Below are 18,386 nucleotides of genomic sequence, written 5' to 3' on the forward strand. Positions count from 1 at the left end.
TGGGCAGCACACTCAAAACACTGAGCCAAATTAAGTATATTGATTCTGCATTTCCATGCATCATTGGTGTGGACACACTACGTACTCAAAACTTGGTCAGAATGATTATTTAGTATGCATTTTGGACACAGTTATTGAGCTTTGCCCACAGCTGCCGAGCTGATGAATTGGCTGGCTACTCTCCCTTCTACTTAATGTGTAGAGGGATCACCAGACTGCTGGTGGATGTCATGTTCCAAAGTAAACCAATGCTGACTGTAGCCAACAGCACCAACAGAACAGTATAATAGCAGGCCAAATGTCAGCGGCACTGAGGATGAGATCAGGCCATTCCTCAGTAATGAGGGTGAAAGCAGATGCAGGAAATTGGAAATGGGATTCTGCCCTTTACATTGTGGTGTCCAGCGAGCCCAGATGCCAGCCACTTCAGATGGAAATCCGGCTGTGTAAGTCTGGGTTATGAGCCAGTGTGCACATATTTTTCCATGTTTATAACTATATAAATGCACGACGAAGCAGCAACATTGTCATGTTAATGGTGGTGGGAGAGAGCCTGCGAGCGTGTATTGATGCTACTCCCATAAGAAACAGAATTTGCTAGAATCCCTCAATTTCTGTGGGTACTCCATCCCACATTGTCACAGAGCGAACTGCAGAGCCTGTACTCTCGTGTGGTAGATTCTTCTGCCTTTGAGCCATCTTGCAGCTGCTGCACTAGAAATGATAATGTGGAGAGGATGGGAATGATCGGAGCTGCTGCAGTCTGGCTTCTGTCTTTAAAATGTATTTACAGAGGCTGAGCTGGATCAGCCTGTCAGTCTGGTTTAACAAAGCTGAGTCAATCTGACTGCCTCTGCTTTCTTGAATGTTTTCCTACAGTTGCCAGCCTGACAGCATCAAGGAAAACTGCTAATCTGTAAATCTGCCTCTGAGTAGTTCAGTGGGCACATCAAGGTACTTCCATTCTATGCCACCTTTCTGCCCCATTTTCATGAGAAAGAGGGGATAAGATGAAGAGGGGATGAGCTAAGGAGAAAAGAGTTGCTAAGAGTATGAAGGTAGAGGGACACACTCATAAACACACACATCTGTTAGAAAAATCTATCACATAATGTTTTGTTTTAATCAAATTTGGAGTCTTCATTTATTTATTTTTCTGTTTATCAAGGGCAACAGCCAATTGTAGATTATGTAGATGCCATAAAATCTGTTTGCTAGTTGCATCTGTGTGCACTTTAAAGTCAAATACTGCCATCATGTGGCGTGAACCTGTAATGACAGTCATTTGTTGCCCTTTGCCTCAGTTGTGACGCATTAAATCTCTGTATCCCACTGTAATATCTGTAGTCCTTGTTATTGGACAAATGAACTCCATGAGCACAAAGCCTACAACATCCGGTTTCAGTTTAACCCTTTCATGCATGAATTATTACATCATACAGTAATCATATTTTCTGTTGTTTGTTTTGCTTGTAAAGAAATATAAAATTATCAGCTTACTTTAAAATCAGTATACATTGGTTTCAAGGAATTAGGGATTTGTGCACTGCCATGGACATCATGCTGTTTTTCTGTTTCTCTCCACTGTGTGTATCTAATAAAGCAGACGGTTATGTCATTCGTGTCGCACTGTTACACTGGTGAACTTGTCTTTTATGGTTATATGGTTTCAGTACAGTGCTACAAGTCTTCAATCAGCATTGTCTGAATGCAAAATATTTTATGGTTCTTAGTGTGAGGCACAGAGTCAAAAGTTGTAGACAGGACAGTTTGAAAACCAAGTCGAAGATGTATTGTGGTTATTTGTTTTACAGTTAATGGTTTTTATTGTAGCTGGATTGCAAACATTGCATTGAAGTTGTCACGTGCAACAAACACGGGCTGAGAAATGAAAACCAGCCACAACAATCTGCTAAATAACTGTATCTGTCAATTAGTCTATAGATTGCCCTCCCAAAAAAGGTATATAAATACATTAAATAAAATAATAATAATCTCAAAAAGGTGACTAAGTGGAATTTCACATGGGCCTGCGGAAAATTTGTTTCTAAACTAAAATCCTGCAACAAATGACACAAAAGAACACACAAATACTATTTAGTCTATGATACTTCCATGATTGCATTTAAGGGTACAATTCAGTATACTTAGGCATACATAATTATGTATTGAGTACTGGTATACCTATTATATATAAATGGGTGGAGTTAGGTATGCTGAGTACTTACACAGTAAAACACAGGAAAAGGTGTAGTACATTGGAATTACATGGTAATATGCTGGAATACAAACCTAATAGGCAAAATATACCATGTAATGCTTGATGTAAATATCCCATCAAAAACTGGATAACATGTCATGTAGCCAAAAAATATTTTGTTTTTACCTGTCTGATTCTCACAAAATGAAAAGGCCTAACAGATTCCCCAACATATCTCCCTTCCCTCTGCCATTTTTGAATTTGTGATATCACAGGTAAAAAAGACATGAACAGCAATAACCATATGGAAATGACATGTCTTGGGTGAGTTCACCCACTAGTGGTTTGAACATGGTAATACCAATCTAGCCAGTTAAAGTGGCCTTTACTGTAAATGTTTGTCCACATCACGCCAGAAAAGGGTTCATGTCACACAGCAGAGATTACAACTCCTATAACGTTTCACGGATTCAAGGATTCAAGGAACTTTACTGTCATACCAGCTCACATTTACACGTTAGTGGTACAAAATTAGGACTCAGGTCCCGGTATAAGCCTAAATAAATAAATAAAGCAAGGTTAAAAAAAAAAAAAAAAAAAAAGAAAGAAAGAAAGAAAGAAAGACGTGTAAATATAAAATATAAAATATGTAAGTATAAACAGTATATATAAATATAAACAATATGTATAACTATAAACAGTATGTATAAACTATAAACAGCCTATATAAATATAAACAGTATATGTATATATATATATATACACACACACACACACACACACACACACACGGTGGTCCTGCTCTGAATGCTCCTCAGCCGCCTGCCTGATATGAGGGGAGGGGCTGAAACAGACTGTGAGCGGGATGGGTGGAGTCCTTCATGATGTGGAGGGTCCTCCCCCTGCATCGTGAAGTGTAGAGGTCCGAAGTGGCGGGAAGGCTGCTCCCCACAGTCCTCTGTGCAGCCTTAACCACCCTTATTACAGCATTTGAGGAAACAACCTCAGGCCTTAATGCAGTCAACCTATCACCCAGACTCTCTCTACAGGATATACTGTGTTAATGTTTGACAGTCAGTGAAAATTACATTACTGTAATGCCGTTTAACTTCTGACCTGGATCTTTTGCTAACTGAGAACTTAAATGTTAATTAGTAAGCACTGAGAAGACACCCTTCAACTTGATTGCAAATTAGTCAGTGTTAGGACTAATGTAGCTACTATTTTTATGAATTTATTGCTATCTGGTGCTACCAACCATCAACAGTCTTATAGCATGACAGCCCTCTTTTTCAGTACTTTCAGTAATAGTAGGTGCAAGTTCACCTACTATTTTTTAACCAGAAAAAGAAAGAAAAAGAGAAGGACTCATTGATGTAGCACCCAAAACATAAACAGATTTCAGAAAGGTTAACCTCCTGACCCCCCTTCCTCTTCCAGCCAAGTGTATCACATTTACAGGAAAGCAACAACAGCACACTGTTGTGTTCCATCATTTTCTCACTCAATCTTGGTATCTGGAGCCAGGCAGGGGGACGGTGGACGGAGAGCGAGTAGCTGGTGGCTGGAGCAGCATCGTATCCTTCAAGCCTCTTTACAATTTATCTTCTATCTAATCTTTCAGGTATGTCTCAGGCCACTATCTACTGCTCTGAGGAAAATAAAAAATAATATTTAAAAAAATGAAACCAACCTACATAAAAAGAATAATAATAATGGAAAGTGATAAAATCTCTAAAGTATACCAAAATTAATAAACTTTACCTCTCGTGGTCATCTCTGCTCTGTGCACCTGCTCCTTATCTCTGGAATGCTTTAAGTAAAACAGTTATTGTCTTAGTTTTATCTCATCTTCTCATATTGTCTCTGTGCATACACGTGTACAGTGCATTCAGAAAGGATTCAGACTCCCTTCACTTTTTCCAAACCACAAAAAACCACAAAAAATCATTGTTAACACTAATAAATAATTTTGAATAATATAGTAATATTCAATGAAAGCACAATGCAAGTGTTGCTATTTATAAATGTAGAACAGTGTGTTTTTAAGTGTTAAAAATTAACAACAAAAATGAACCCCCATGCCTCAAAGTGGTTTGGTCAGCATCCTGCTACCGGCAGAGCAGCAGCTCGGTAACTTTCAGTCAGTCTGTCACTCAGCCGGAGAGGCAGCAGCCCAGGGGCGCCACCAGGAATTTTGGGCCCCATGAAAAAAAAAAATACATATATATTTACATGATGATTGTTTAATAATTTTATATTAGTTTTTACCTATTTTTTGGGCCCCCTGTCAGGCAAGGGCCCTTGGAATTGTCCTAACTTTTCCCCCATATACGGCGCCCCTGCAGCAGCCTGATGATAACTGGCAAGAAAACCTCCTCAAGTGAAAGCCAGTGAGTCATTTATTACACCACTTGTTCACCAAGCACAAGGTTGTAATATGAAAAGTGATATTTTCCCCTGCTTGGTTCAAAACCTGCCTCTTTCAGCTCACTGTTTAAGCTAATAGCTAATGATTGTTTACAAGTTCAGGCAAGTGCATGACAGTGAGGAAGAGAGAGGGCCGACCACAGGAGGAGCAAATACTGAGCTTTTTATTCTTTCAAAAAGTCTGTCAGGATATTAATGTCAGAAATAGTTCATATTTTACTGATATTTTGAGTTTGTCTCTAGATAAATCTCTTTTTTTTTTTTTTTTTTTTGCATTTTAAGTTGCATTATTTTGTGACAGTTTCATTTTCTTATTTTATCTCAAAGGGACAGTGTACAGCTCAAACTATACTATATACTGTATGTCACTATTTGATGCCATATCTTGCTTTGTTTTTTGTTGACACTACAATAAATATGTTTTTTGAAGAATAGTTTGATGTAGATGGATTATTCAAGGTATTTCCTCTAGTTTTAGAGCTTATTTTGAGTTTCTAGTTCTTGTAAAGCTACTTTGATGGACTGTAGTGGAAATAGAACAGTGAGCAAAGAAATTTGGTTAGAGGATTATTGCTTTTAATACCATTATTTAAAACATATGAAAATGCTGAGGGCTCAAGACTGTACGGCAAATTTCAAAGGAGCGTAAGAGAGAAAGAGGGAGGTACAGTTGTGCCAGACAGCATTTTTTTTCATGTCCCCCCCAACAATTACTCTCAGAAATTTTGCTGTTTGCTGCCCCCCCACAATAATGAAATGTGATTTTCGCCCCTGTTCATGTTCATCTATTATCTCAGCATTTACACCTGTGTCCTTATAGTCTAACTGTACACTTACATAATAAATCTTGGCTCAGATATCCAGATATATACAGTACATGTTGTGCGATTCTTCAGTCGTATGCTAAAATGTTTCTGTAAAACCTCAAATTGTGCATTGTCATGGGAACCAGAAATGCCCAGACAGTGACCTCTATCACTACTGGCAATGATATTACGCTGCACTCAGACTCTCACTGATTGGCTCCCCTTGTTTGACCTCCGACATAGGTAACCCTTGAACCCTATAAAGTCAGTGTTGTTAAAGAGGAGCTTATTGTGCCAGTGTTTGGACTAACAGCATGCAGCACAGCTTCCCCAGCCTCCACACAGAGGTACTGTGTTTTAATTTATATTAGTGACAATTATAGCTCAGTGGAGTTTAACTCTGCTCAAATTTACACCTTTATTTTACATGAGCTTAGTTACTGTATGTCTCTTTCCATTTTCTGCAGTGTACCTCATTTTATTTTCATTTAATTTAGTTTTGTTTGTTTTTAGTTTTCTTCATAAATGAAGAAAAAAGAAAAAAATCAAAATAATCTAAATTTAGATTATTTAAATGTTGCTCACTTACATAACATCTATTTTATTTGTTGATCTATTGATTTTTCTTTATCTGGTTTAGTTTGATTATGTAACGTTACGTTACCTTTACCTCAGTTATGTCATTCGTGCCGCAGTGTTACACTGGTGAACTTGTCTTTTATGGTTATATGGTTTCAGTATAGTGCTACAAGTCATTGATCAGCATTGTCTGAACGCAAAATGTTTTACGGTTCTTAGTGTGAGGCACAGAATCAAAAGTCGACAGTCGACAGGACAGTTTGAAAACCAAGTCGAAGATGTATTGTGGTTATTTGCAGTGTTGTAATGTAACGAAGTACGAATACTTCGTTAAGTAGAATTTTCACATATCTGTACTTTACTTCGTCATTTATATTTCTGACAACTTTTACTTTTACTCCACCACATTTCAGAAATAAAATGTGTACTTTTACTCCGATACATTTCTCTTAACCATCTTCGTTACTCGTTACTACAAAATAAAAGTTGAGTTGGTGACGTAATTCCTGTTTGTTATCGTTTCAACTGATTTCAACCGCGGCCACCAAGTGCGTAGAAGAAGCTCCGCCACCGGACACAGGTTACCCGGCTCATATATATAAATCGCTGTAGGCTTTCTATGTTTTTTCGGCAGCATCTTTGTGATTTTTTTTGTGCATTCGTTGAAAGACAGCGTGACATATTTTAGGCCATTTTCGTCGTGGCGAATGCTGAAGGAGTCGGTCTTTAATTTGCGGTTTCCCTCGCTCGCCCTGCGTCCCATATGAAGCTGCACGTCAAACCAGACTTGAGAGACAAGCCCCCGAGGTGTGTTTGAACTTAGTGTCTGAAAGTGCTTCATCTTCTGGCAGTCTGCCTCGGTTATGGCTTGGTGGTGGGAAGATTTGTCACGTCCTTCTCGGCGGAGTTTCTTTACCGCACCGGCGAAAACATTGTTGCTAGTGGTGAATTCAGCATCCTTTAACAGACACCAAGCACCTCCTCCAACCACTCATCCAGGCTCAGGCCACCCAGCAAATCAAAATTCACTACAAAGTCCGACGTTTTGTTTACAAAAGTCTTGAAACAAATGTGACCTAACGAGTAAGTTGAGCGCAGAGTAGTTGGTTGCTAGGCAACCTTATGTCCGTTTCCACTGGCGCAGGGATATTTTGTGCTGCGGTCTGCCTGTGGGTTACACTGATTTTACAACGGCATGGAACGCGGCTCAGCCAATCACATTTAAGGATGGGAAGCACCCGTTTTATAATTTCAAATAATAACTCGCGCTCATGACAGTTGTTGCCAGTTGCCAAGTTCAGTTTGTCCAAACAGGGAGGCTGATAGACAGAGAGAGCTGTTGATGGTGACAGAAGTTTAACGGTAATGTTAAAAAGTTGAAGCTTTTTTCTCCTGTACCCAGGTTGCTTTTACTGTAAGGAAGCCACAATAAATTCATTATCAAAATGCTAACCGCTCACTTTGTTTAAATACTTTTACTCTAATACTTAAATACAGAAAATATCAGAAAATTACTGTTGATACTTAAGTACAGGTCAGGTACTTTAAGACTTTTACTCAAGTAATATTCTAAAAGGTGACTTTAACTTATACCAAAGTCATTTTCTGGTAATATACTTGTACTTTTACTCAGGTATCGCTTTCAAATACTTTATACAAGACTGGTTATTTGTTTTACAGTTAATGGTTAGTATTGCAGCTGGTTTGCAAACATCAGTGAAGTTGTCACGTTCTACAAACACGGGCTGAGAAATGACCACCAGCCACAACAATCTGCTAAATAACTGTATCTGTCAATTAGTCTATAGATTGCCAACCATTATTTCGAGTCCTTCTCTATTTTAAACATCTGATTTGCAGGTAAAATAGTGAAATTGCCCTGTGGATGAAAAGGTGTTTTTCTTTCCTTTGGTACAAGACAAAATGGGGACCACTTCTTTACCAGAGGAGAAGAATGGCATTCAATGCATCTCTTTTGTAAGTACAGGACAAATACCAGCCTTCATCAGAGTGCTCTTCCTTTCATGTTGCTTTCGCTCCTTCAGATCTTTTCCTTTCTTATTGTTTCTCCTGCTTCCTGTGTTTTGCTTTCTGGTCTCCTTCATCTGGTTATGTAATTCTGTGTTGCTGGAATATTGACTTGAAGAGAGGTTTGCTACTGAGTTTGCCTTGGTTTCTTTTTGTTCTTTTTGTATCTTTGTCATTTTTGTCTATTTTGTCTGTCTCTTTCTGAGCAGACAACAATGGACGGCGTCAGAGGGAAGAGTGACTCCACTGCTTCCAGTCCTGAGGGTCTCGATGGTTTGGACAACAGAGCGAAGACCCGTCCTCCTTCACACAGCAAATACCACCAGAGCCTGAAGACCCTCAAACCCTTCCGCCGCTCCTCACAGTCAGTCTCATCATTATAAACTTCGCACTATGTTCAGTGTGCTACAGCTATGGTCAAATAACAGCGCTGTGCTTTCCCCATATTGGACCCACCATGGCAATGATGCAGTATCAGTACTCTGCGGGGATGATGCCTTAGTTTTTACTCTTGTCCAAAATTTCAATGCTCTACCAACTGAGAGCATCTTCATTTCTGATTGCAAGTTTGCTGTTTTAAATATTAATTATAAAGCCTCGTGCTATAGCACATCAGTGCTTGAGTCTAACAGCATGAGCAGTTCAATGATGAGGTGTTTTCAGTTTGAAGGAATATCACACTGCAACACACCAACACTCCTGGTTATCCTTAAAGTTATTACGCATAACTATTGTTCACTTAGTTTGGCAAAGCTCATGAAATATATTAGGTCTTCAAACATTACAGAGGTCAAACAGGGAGCAAATGGTTCATTTTAATTCATATCAGCTTCATTTCCTTTTCCACTGACCCTGGCTGATTTGTGTGTGTTTGTGGTGACAGTCAATCGGTTCGCTATCTGGCAAGATACTGACACACTGCATTGTGTATAGTCATTGGGCTTCATAATTACAGCCAGTGGGCAAAGCCTGTGTGAAATAGAAATATAGTTATGTGTGGTAACTCTAGTTCTATGAGTACAGGTAGAAGCCTCTAAAATCCTGCTGCCTCAAATGAATCTGAAGGCTTAGTGGCAAGAAGTCACAGGATGATTAGGTTCATCCTGACCAGCTGATGATGAGTATGTGCCATTGAAATGCAAGAACTAGAAGTGACGATCCCACTTGGCTTTGAAACCAAGTGACATTTTCAACTTTCAAGGAGGCGACAGAAATTGTGCCAAAAGAGGAGACATTTCTCCATAGACCACTGTTATATTTTAAGGCTGTAAAACACTGCAGGTGCAGTGCTCCTGTTAACTGTACAGCCTCTAAAATTAACATTAAAAAAAATCATAGATTGTGCCACTTGGGTAGGCCAATCCACATGCCTAGCCAAGAGGCACATTGTTTAGCTGGTAGGTGAGAAAAATGAATTGTGGCTTGTTATTTAGTTGAAAGGTACTGTGGCCTTTAAATTTTTGGCGCATCACAGCCCTGCTTGTGGTTATTTGTACTCTGCAATGTGCTTCTTGTTGTATGGCAGCTTCCTGCTGATGTTTCAGTGCAGGAAAGTACGGAGCCTCTCAGCAGGTGGCCATGGTTTGTACTTCCACTGGTGTTAGGAAGTAACAGTCCAAACTGTACCAAGCTGTGAGCATCAAAGACAAGCTTTACCCAGCTGAAACTCACTGATCAGCACTTACATGAATTCATATTTAATTAATATTACCTCCACGATTCAAGCATGCTGAAAACCCTCTTTCAGCACAAGATGGTAATTGAAATCACATTATACAAAGATCATTTTTCTTATAATTATCCTTTAATATCAATAACAAAATTATTTGTACTATTTCCATATATGCTGAAAACTCTGTATTAGGCATATCACAATGTTTTTCACATCACTTTAGCAAAATCATTTCTTATGATTACTTTATACACGGACCGTAGCCTGTGTTTCTTTATGTAGAGAACTACTTTATTCTTCTCTTGGTTGCACTTTACATTCTTCCGCCCACAGAACTGATATTCAGTGATGTTTACCTTCCCAGGTACAGCCCTATTGACAGAGCTGGCTTTCTGTCCTTCACCACCTTTGCCTGGATGACACCGATGATGTGGGCCATATTCAGGAACAAGCTGGATATCAGCTCTCTGAGCCTGTCTCACGTGGACGGAGCCGACACGAACGGACAAAGGTCTGAGACTGTTTTTGCTGACTGACAGGGCTCTCACACGGGCTGTCACAGTCATAATGTGATGTTTGGTGTAGTTTAGAGTAATGGGTGAATCATTTTAACACCATGTCATGTGCAGTGCACTGTCCTTAATTTAGTGTAGCAGAGTTGTTGGACTATTCAGCAGCTACCATTGCTACTGCCTGTTCCTTGTGTTCTGTGGTGTCCTTTAACTACACAGCAGCACTACTGAGAATCTTTAATTTATTAAACCTCTTTGTTTCACAAGGTAACAATGCCATGATTAAGATTTAAAACCTTGTTTGAGTTATAATCTCATCCCTAAAACTAAAGAAAAAAACAAACAGTAAATCAGCACCAAATTACAGCTTTGATCCAGCATTCAAAGTGGTTTAGCCAAATCATAAACCTGAACTTCATCTTATCTTGAAACTGCCTCCAAGTCTGAAGCAACATAGCTGGAATCGCTCTCACCAAATAATTCATGTGATTTACGTTAGATAAATAATCAAATAAGAAAAGTAGATAAGATTCCCCACCTCATAAATGATTGTAAATAAATCAGAATTTTATTTAAAAGAAACAAAAAAAGGTTCTGTGGATGATTATGGAATTAATCTCTGTTTGAATCCCAGCCTGTAATATTTTCTAAATACATTTTATTAACTGGTTATTCTGTGAATGATGCAATGCTCTATTTCATCGAGAGATACAAGTTAACTTGCTCTCATTGCATATATTCAAATTCAGGTTTTGAAAAGTCTGATAGCGAAAATGTGAGGAAACGAATAATTGTATGACAGGGAATGTGTATGCTGTATGTCCAGGCACTGTTAGTTTTTTTCTACTACTAAAGTTATTTAAATAACAATGAGAAATGCTATGAGAACTATAAGAGTGACTGGAGTAGACTGAGTGTCATGTGACTGTGTGTGTTATGAAGACTTCAGAGACTCTGGGAGGAGGAAGTGGCAAAGGTGGGTCTGGAGAAAGCCTCTGTGGTTCGAGTGCTGCTTCGTTTTCAAAGAACCAGGCTCACGCTGGCCTTCCTTGCTGGCATTCTCTTCATGTTTGCTGTGTTTGTGGGGCCGGTAAGTCATCATCTTTGCATTTTGTTTTTAAATTACCTGCCATTATAGGTGGCAGTGGTAATATAAATGTGCTACATGTGCTGGCCCAGTGGGCTCACCTGGAGCTTGTTCTCCTGTTGCACTCACTGGCAGAATTGGATTGTAAAATTCAGTTGAAGATAATGGATTTGAAGTTTAAATGCTAGTGGTGGAGCAGTTAATCTCTTGCAATAGGTGGTGAGGATGATGATGGTGATGATGATGTTAGAAAGTCCTGGGTTTGAATCATGGCACTGATGCATTTTGTGTGGAGTGTGCACATTGTCCAGCTGTTTCTGTATGTTTCCCCCATACCAAAAGACTTGTATATTTGGTTAAAGTGATAGTTTGTATTCTTACTCATGTGAGTTTACATCCACCAGGTTTGGTTCGTTAACTTCTTCCCTGTCGTACTTCACTTCCCAGGCTGTGTTGGTCCATGAGATCCTGAGCTACATCGATGAGCACAAGGGATCCACAGTGACCTACGGTGTCGGCCTGTGTTTTGCTTTGTTCTTCACAGAGATGTGCAAGACCGTCTTCCTGTCCTTGTTATGGGCAGTGAACCTGCGCACGGCAGTCAGGCTGAAGGGCGCCTTTTCATCGATGGGTTTCCAGAAAGTAATTTCTCTCAGGGTGCCCAGTGGAATGTCCATGGGAGAGGTACAGACTATCTATCTATCTATCTAGATGAGACAAACATTCATTTTTTATATATATATATTGTGTGTGCACTGTCTTTCTTTCCTTTTGTCTATATTTTTCCTATCTTTGATCATTGTTGCTGCTGCAGCACTGTGAATTTCCCCATGGTGGGACTAATAAAGGCTTATCTTATCTTATATTAAGAACAGCTCCAATCGGCAGTGACATCAGCATATCTGCTGTTAAATCGCGGTGAGGCATAAAATTTTATATCATTATGAGTAACTCAGGTCTGAGTCTGACATCTCATTACCAACAAAGATGACCACTGACAGTCAAATGAATTGGTTGACCCTACAAAACTGGCGACGCTGTTGAGACTCAGCTGCACACACAGTGATAGGCGTCGAGTACAAAGGAGAAACTGGAGATCACTTAGTGCTCCTCTAAAAGTTTAATATAATGAGAATCCCATTCCCAAATAAAATTGTTAAACCAATGCCCAAGTATCAGTTTAACGTTCCACAAGATATAACTGTGGTGATTTTTCAACAGAACAGCAACATGAACTGCCTTGTAGTTTGTCAAACAGCAGCATGTGAGCTGCTTGTTGAAATAATCACACTTCAGTTACAGATTGTCAGTGGTTTCCAGCCACAGAACTTGAATGGAGTCCAGTCACATCCTGTGGCTCCAACTCTGGATATGCAGTGGAGGTACACTTGAGGGGGTGGGCTCTCTGTCCTTCAAGCTACAAGGAGGAATTTAGAAATTACACTTCTATTATGTTTATGAAAAAAGCTCAAATACTTTTTGATAGACCAAAAACTCTCAAACTCATTAAGTCTGCAGGATGAGAAAGAAAGAAGGCATTGAGACCTACGAGGCTCCATGTTCTCTTCACTTGCTGCAGAACAATCTCAACTGCAGGGCTTGTTCACACTGCCACAACTTTCAGTGCACATTAACGATTGGGACTGGTCAAACCACAGTTACAGACCTGCAGCGAAAGTTAGGTCTGTCGATTTTAATAAAACAGATGTCGGATTACAGACTTGTCATTCTTTAATTGGATGTGTCATTAAAATATACAGTGATGGAAAAATGTTTTCAGACACCCAATGCATTTGTGAAATATTGCATTAAGAATCACTCTTAGGTCTTCAAGTGCAATTTCTTTTAGTACAGTCACAGCCAAAATACTAAACTAATCCTAAAAAAACCATTAAAAACGTAAAATTGATTGGTTCCATAAAAATACATAAGAAATTTTGAGTATTGGGTCATTTTGGTACCAGTGATCAAGGTCGTTCTTTTTATTAAAAGACACAATTTTTGTTGCCAAGCTTTGTGTCTATATAAAGCCAGCACATTTGAAAGTTCTTCAGACACAAAAATGGCTAAAACAAGGAACCTAACGCAGGAAACACGCCTGAAGATAAAGATTCTCGGCCAGGAAGGGTACAGCTGCCGCCAGATAGCCAGGAAGTGCAGATGCAGTCCTTCAGCAGTTGGATACACTCTGCAGAAATACAGACGAACCAACAGCTTGGAAGACAAACCAAGATCTGGGTGTCCAAGGGTTTCTTCAGCAAGAAATGACCGTATCCTGATCTGCATGTGCAGGCAAAACTGCCGAATGACATCACAGGAGCTTCAGCAGCAGTGGTCAAACCAAACTGGTGTCCAGTGTTCCACCCGTACTGCACGTGGCCGACTGTTAGATCATGGCTTAAGGTCCTACAAGGCTATCAAGAAGCCCCTGATCAATGAGAGACAGAGGTTAGCCCGGTGTCGTTGGCCCAGGCACACAAGAACTGGACAGCCAGGAACTGGAAGAAGATTCTGTGGTCAGAAGAATTTGTCAAGAATTTAGTTTTGTTAGTTTTTCTTGTAAACAATAAACAAAAAAAATATATATATATAATTTGTATTTGTTTGTATCTGTCTAATGCAGCCACACCTTTTGAAACACAAAATTTTTTTTCCACAAATATTTCATGATAATATTTGAGATTGTGTAAAATTTTAAGGGTGTCCAAAAACTTTTTTTTCCACCACTATATATCTCACAAAGAGAGAGGCTAACTTCATGTTGCAGGGAAGCCGTGTTTGGACACTTATGGGCAAAGTCATTGTGATAATTAAGCGTCTGTAGAATGTGGCTATACTTGGCTGGTCCTTACATTCCAACCAAACAAGCAGACAGAATTTGAACTTCAGTCGACTAGATTAGAAATCTAGGGCCCCATCTTGCGCCAGACTCCCTAAACCCGCTATTTGCGGATTTAGGATTTAGGAAGAGGCGTTCCCCCGTAAAAGTTGCTATCTTGTGCACCTCCCGCTATCCGCAAAACACCTCCGCTACCCGCTTTATTATGAATAGGCGTGTTTTGGGCGTTATGCCAGTTAAACCAATCAGTGTGCCAGGTGCCATTGCCTTTAAGGGCAGGATACGCTATCCTAAATCCTAAATCCTAAACCCGCGATGGAGAGAGGGAGGTAGATTTTCTCAGGGCTTCTACTGAGGCTAAAGCAAGTTGGCTTTATATATATATATATATATATATATATATATATATATATATATATATATATATATATATATATATATTTATATATATATACACTATATTACCAAAAGTATTCGCTCACCTGCCTTTACTCATACTATGAACTGAAGTGCCATCCCATTCCTAACCCATAGAGTTCAATATGATGTCGGTCCACCTTTTGCAGCTATTACAGCTTCAACTCTTCTGGGAAGACTGTCCACAAGGTTGAGGAGAGTGTTTATAGGAATTTTTGACCATTCTTCCAAAAGCGCATTGGTGAGGTCACACACTGATGTTGGTCGAGAAGGCCTGGCTCTCAGTCTCCGCTCTAATTCATCCCAAAGGTGTTCTATCGGGTTCAGGTCAGGACTCTGTGCAGGCCAGTCAAGTTCATCCACACCAGACTCTGTCATCCATGTCTTTATGGACCTTGCTTTGTGCACTGGTGCACAGTCATGTTGGAAGAGGAAGGGGCCCGTTCCAAACTGTTCCCACAAGGTTGGGAGCATGGAATTGTCCAAAATGTTTTGGTATCCTGAAGCATTCAAAGTTCCTTTCACTGGAACTAAGGGGCCAAGCCCAGCTCCTGAAAAACAACCCCACACCATAATTCCTCCTCCACCAAATTTCACAGTCGGCACAATGCAGTCTGAAATGTACCGTTCTCCTGGCAACCTCCAAACCCAGACTCGTCCATCAGATTGCCAGATGGAAAAGCGTGATTCATCACTCCAGAGAACGCGTCTCCACTGCTCTAGAGGCCAGTGGCGGCGTGCTTTACACCATTGCATCCAACGCTTTGCATTGCACTTGGTGATGTGTGGCTTGGCTGCAGCTGCTCGGCCATGGAAACCCATTCCATGAAGCTCTCTGCGTACTGTACTTGGGCTAATCTGAAGGTCACATGAAGTTTGTAGCTCTGTAGCAATTGACTGTGCAGAAAGTCGGCGACCTCTTTGCACTATGCGCTTCAGCATCCGCTGACCCCTCTCCGTCACTTTACGTGGCCTACCACTTCGTGGCTGAGTTGCTGTTGTTCCCAAACGCTTCCATTTTGTTATAATAGAGCTGACAGTTGACTGTGGAATATTTAGGAGCGAGGAAATTTCACGACTGGATTTGTTGCACAGGTGGCATCCTATGACAGTTCCACGCTGGAATTCACTGAGCTCCTGAGAGCGGCCCATTCTTTCACAAATGTCTTGTTTCACAGTCTGCATGCCTGAGTGCTTGATTTTATACACCTGTGGCCAGGCCAAGTGATTAGGACACCTGATTCTGATCATTTGAATGGGTGAGCGAATACTTTTGGTAATATAGTGTATATATATATATATATATATATATATATATATATATATATATATATATGATATATTATATTATAGGCGAGTTAATTCGGGAGGTGGAGCCACATGTGTCCAAGTGGACGTGTCACAAGGTTGTACTGATTGAGTAAAATCCCCGGCCACACCACACACACACGAGGCAGAGGTGGAACTATGTGTAAACTAATTTATTGACAAGGTAGATTGGGCAAATAAAATATTAAAAATAAAAATATAGCACAGCTGCTGGCTTATGATAAAACAATAAAACGTGCTGGCGTAAGTGTCCAATTAAAACAGTCTTTCCTCTAAACAGTCTATATGAGTAATATACTCAGTCCATTCCGGCGGCGTCCCGGTATCAGTCCGACCGTGTGCGTGGTGAGGCTCCGTCGGGGCGCGCATTGAAGCCGCCTGGGCGCGCTCTCCTAACAGCCCAAACTTTAGGGATAGCGGATAGCGGGTGGTCCGCTGTGCGCAAGATAGCAACTATCCGCTGTGCGCAAGATAGCAACTTTAGGGATAGCGCATGAAACACGCCCACGAACACACCTCCAGGCGCAAATGACGGAGTCGGCATAAGGATAGCGGGTAGCGCAAGATACCGTTTAGGGATAGCAGAAGCTCCTAAATCCGCAATTTGCGGGTAGCGGGTAGTGGCAGCGGATAGCGGGTGGCACAAGATAGGGCCCCTAGTCCAAATGATAAACAGGTACTTTTTGATTGCAAACCTGTCTGGCCAGGAATGACGTTTCTGTAGACCTGTCACCAAATCTGCCTTCTACCACCTCAAAAACATCTCCAGACTCTGGCCAACACTCTCCGACTCTGAGGCAGAAACCCTCATTCACACCTTCATCACCTCCGGTCTTGACTACTGCAATGGAGTCCTGTCCCGGGTTCCCAGCAAAACCTTGGACAGGCTCCAGTATGTGTAGAACTCAGCTGCCAGGGTTCTCACCTGCACCAAACCCTGGTAGCATATCCACTCATCCACCTCCACTGGCTCCCGGTCAAATCCCACATCACCTATAAAACCCTCCTCCTCAGTACCTCTCTGACCTCCTCCACCCCCACACACAGTTATGATCCTCTGGCATGGGTCAGCTCTCCATCCCACACCAGACTGCTGACTTCTGGGGACAGGGCTTTCAGCGTGGCAGCCCCCACCCTTTGGAACGCTCTCCCAGTTGAGCTCCGTAACGCCCCATCTCTGGACACCTTTAAAAAAAAGTCTTGAAAACCCGCCTCTTCAACCTAGCCTATAGCCTCTAGCTTCTGCTATGTCTTTGTCTACTGTGTTGTCTGTGTTTTCTGTTCTATCTGTGTAAAGCATCCTTGGGTTTCTTGAAAGGTGCTATATAAATTTAAGTTATTATTATTATTATTATTATTATTATTATTATTATTATTCCCAAGAGTTCCTCCATTTTTCCCTGTTACAGCTGGGTTTTTTATGGGAGTTTTTTTCAGGGGGATGTCATCCTGCTTGTTGGGCATGTAAAGCCCTCTGAGACTTTGAACAGTGATATTAGGCTTTAAATAAACTTGGACCTTTGCTTATTGTTTCTCCCTGACAGTTATTTGTGTTTGCAGCTGGTGATCAAGACGCTATGCACAACACTTTCAACCTTCACTTTCACTTTCAAGCTTTCAAAGGGTTGGCGGCAACACATCTTGATTTACATAAATTCCCTTGGATAAGACTTTCAAATAAGATGAATAGAGTGTGCTCTTAGGTCAAGCAATTGAGGCGCAAAGAATACACAGTTTGCCCTCGTAACTCTATGAATCTGAATCTTCCACCTCTCTCTCTTTCTGCTTGTGTGCAGATGATTAATGTTCTGACCAATGATGGCCACAGGATATTCGAGGCGGTGGTGTTCGGCTCCTTCATGCTCTGCGTCCCTGTGCTGCTCTTCATCTGTACCTTCTACGCCTGCTACATTCTGGGCTACACCGCTCTAACAGGGGTCCTCATCTACCTCATCTTCATCCCCATACAGGTCTATACACAGTATCTGCACACCCACAAGAGATAACAACCAGACAAATATTCACATGCAGTGTTATGAAGGAGATGGTTTCACAGTAAAATTAAAATACCTTCTTTATGGGACTGATTTAGATCATGCACATGGGCAAGTTACCAATCTGAAGCCTGGGTCAAGACCCACTACTAGGAACAGTGTGTTACATATGGTTATTCTGAGAAGAAGAGCGTGCTAAGAGAGATAAATATGTGTTATTTTTGTTTTAGCCCAGGCCTCTGTAACATAAGCCTACGTCACTCATGTTAATAGCTTCTCACAGAAATAGTAACGCATGTTAAGGTTACGGCATATATGAATATTCAATAAACAAAACAAAACAAAAGGGTATTTTTTTTTTTTTTTACTTTGTGAGGAATAGTAGGGTTCTGCTGGGAGCGAACTAATTCAAAGACTATATGTTTTTATGCACAGCAGCTAGTGGTATTAACTGTATATGCACTAACGCCACATATATTGATTAATGTTAATT

The 18,386-nt window shown here is 40.6% G+C and overlaps 1 protein-coding gene across 1 annotated transcript in view; it reads left to right on the forward strand.

Moving 5' to 3' along the window:
* The first annotated feature begins 10,143 nt into the window (after nt 1-10,143).
* abcc12 (ATP-binding cassette, sub-family C (CFTR/MRP), member 12) overlaps nt 10,144-18,386 on the forward strand; it is a 34,271-nt gene continuing 26,028 nt past the window's right edge. The window contains 4 exon segments of the mRNA XM_030048652.1: nt 10,144-10,226; nt 11,170-11,317; nt 11,762-11,998; nt 17,696-17,869. Of these exon segments, the coding sequence (XP_029904512.1) occupies nt 10,144-10,226; nt 11,170-11,317; nt 11,762-11,998; nt 17,696-17,869 (642 nt within the window).

Source organism: Myripristis murdjan, chromosome 3 (genome assembly GCF_902150065.1).
Source record: "Myripristis murdjan chromosome 3, fMyrMur1.1, whole genome shotgun sequence".
Taxonomy (NCBI): domain Eukaryota; kingdom Metazoa; phylum Chordata; class Actinopteri; order Holocentriformes; family Holocentridae; genus Myripristis; species Myripristis murdjan.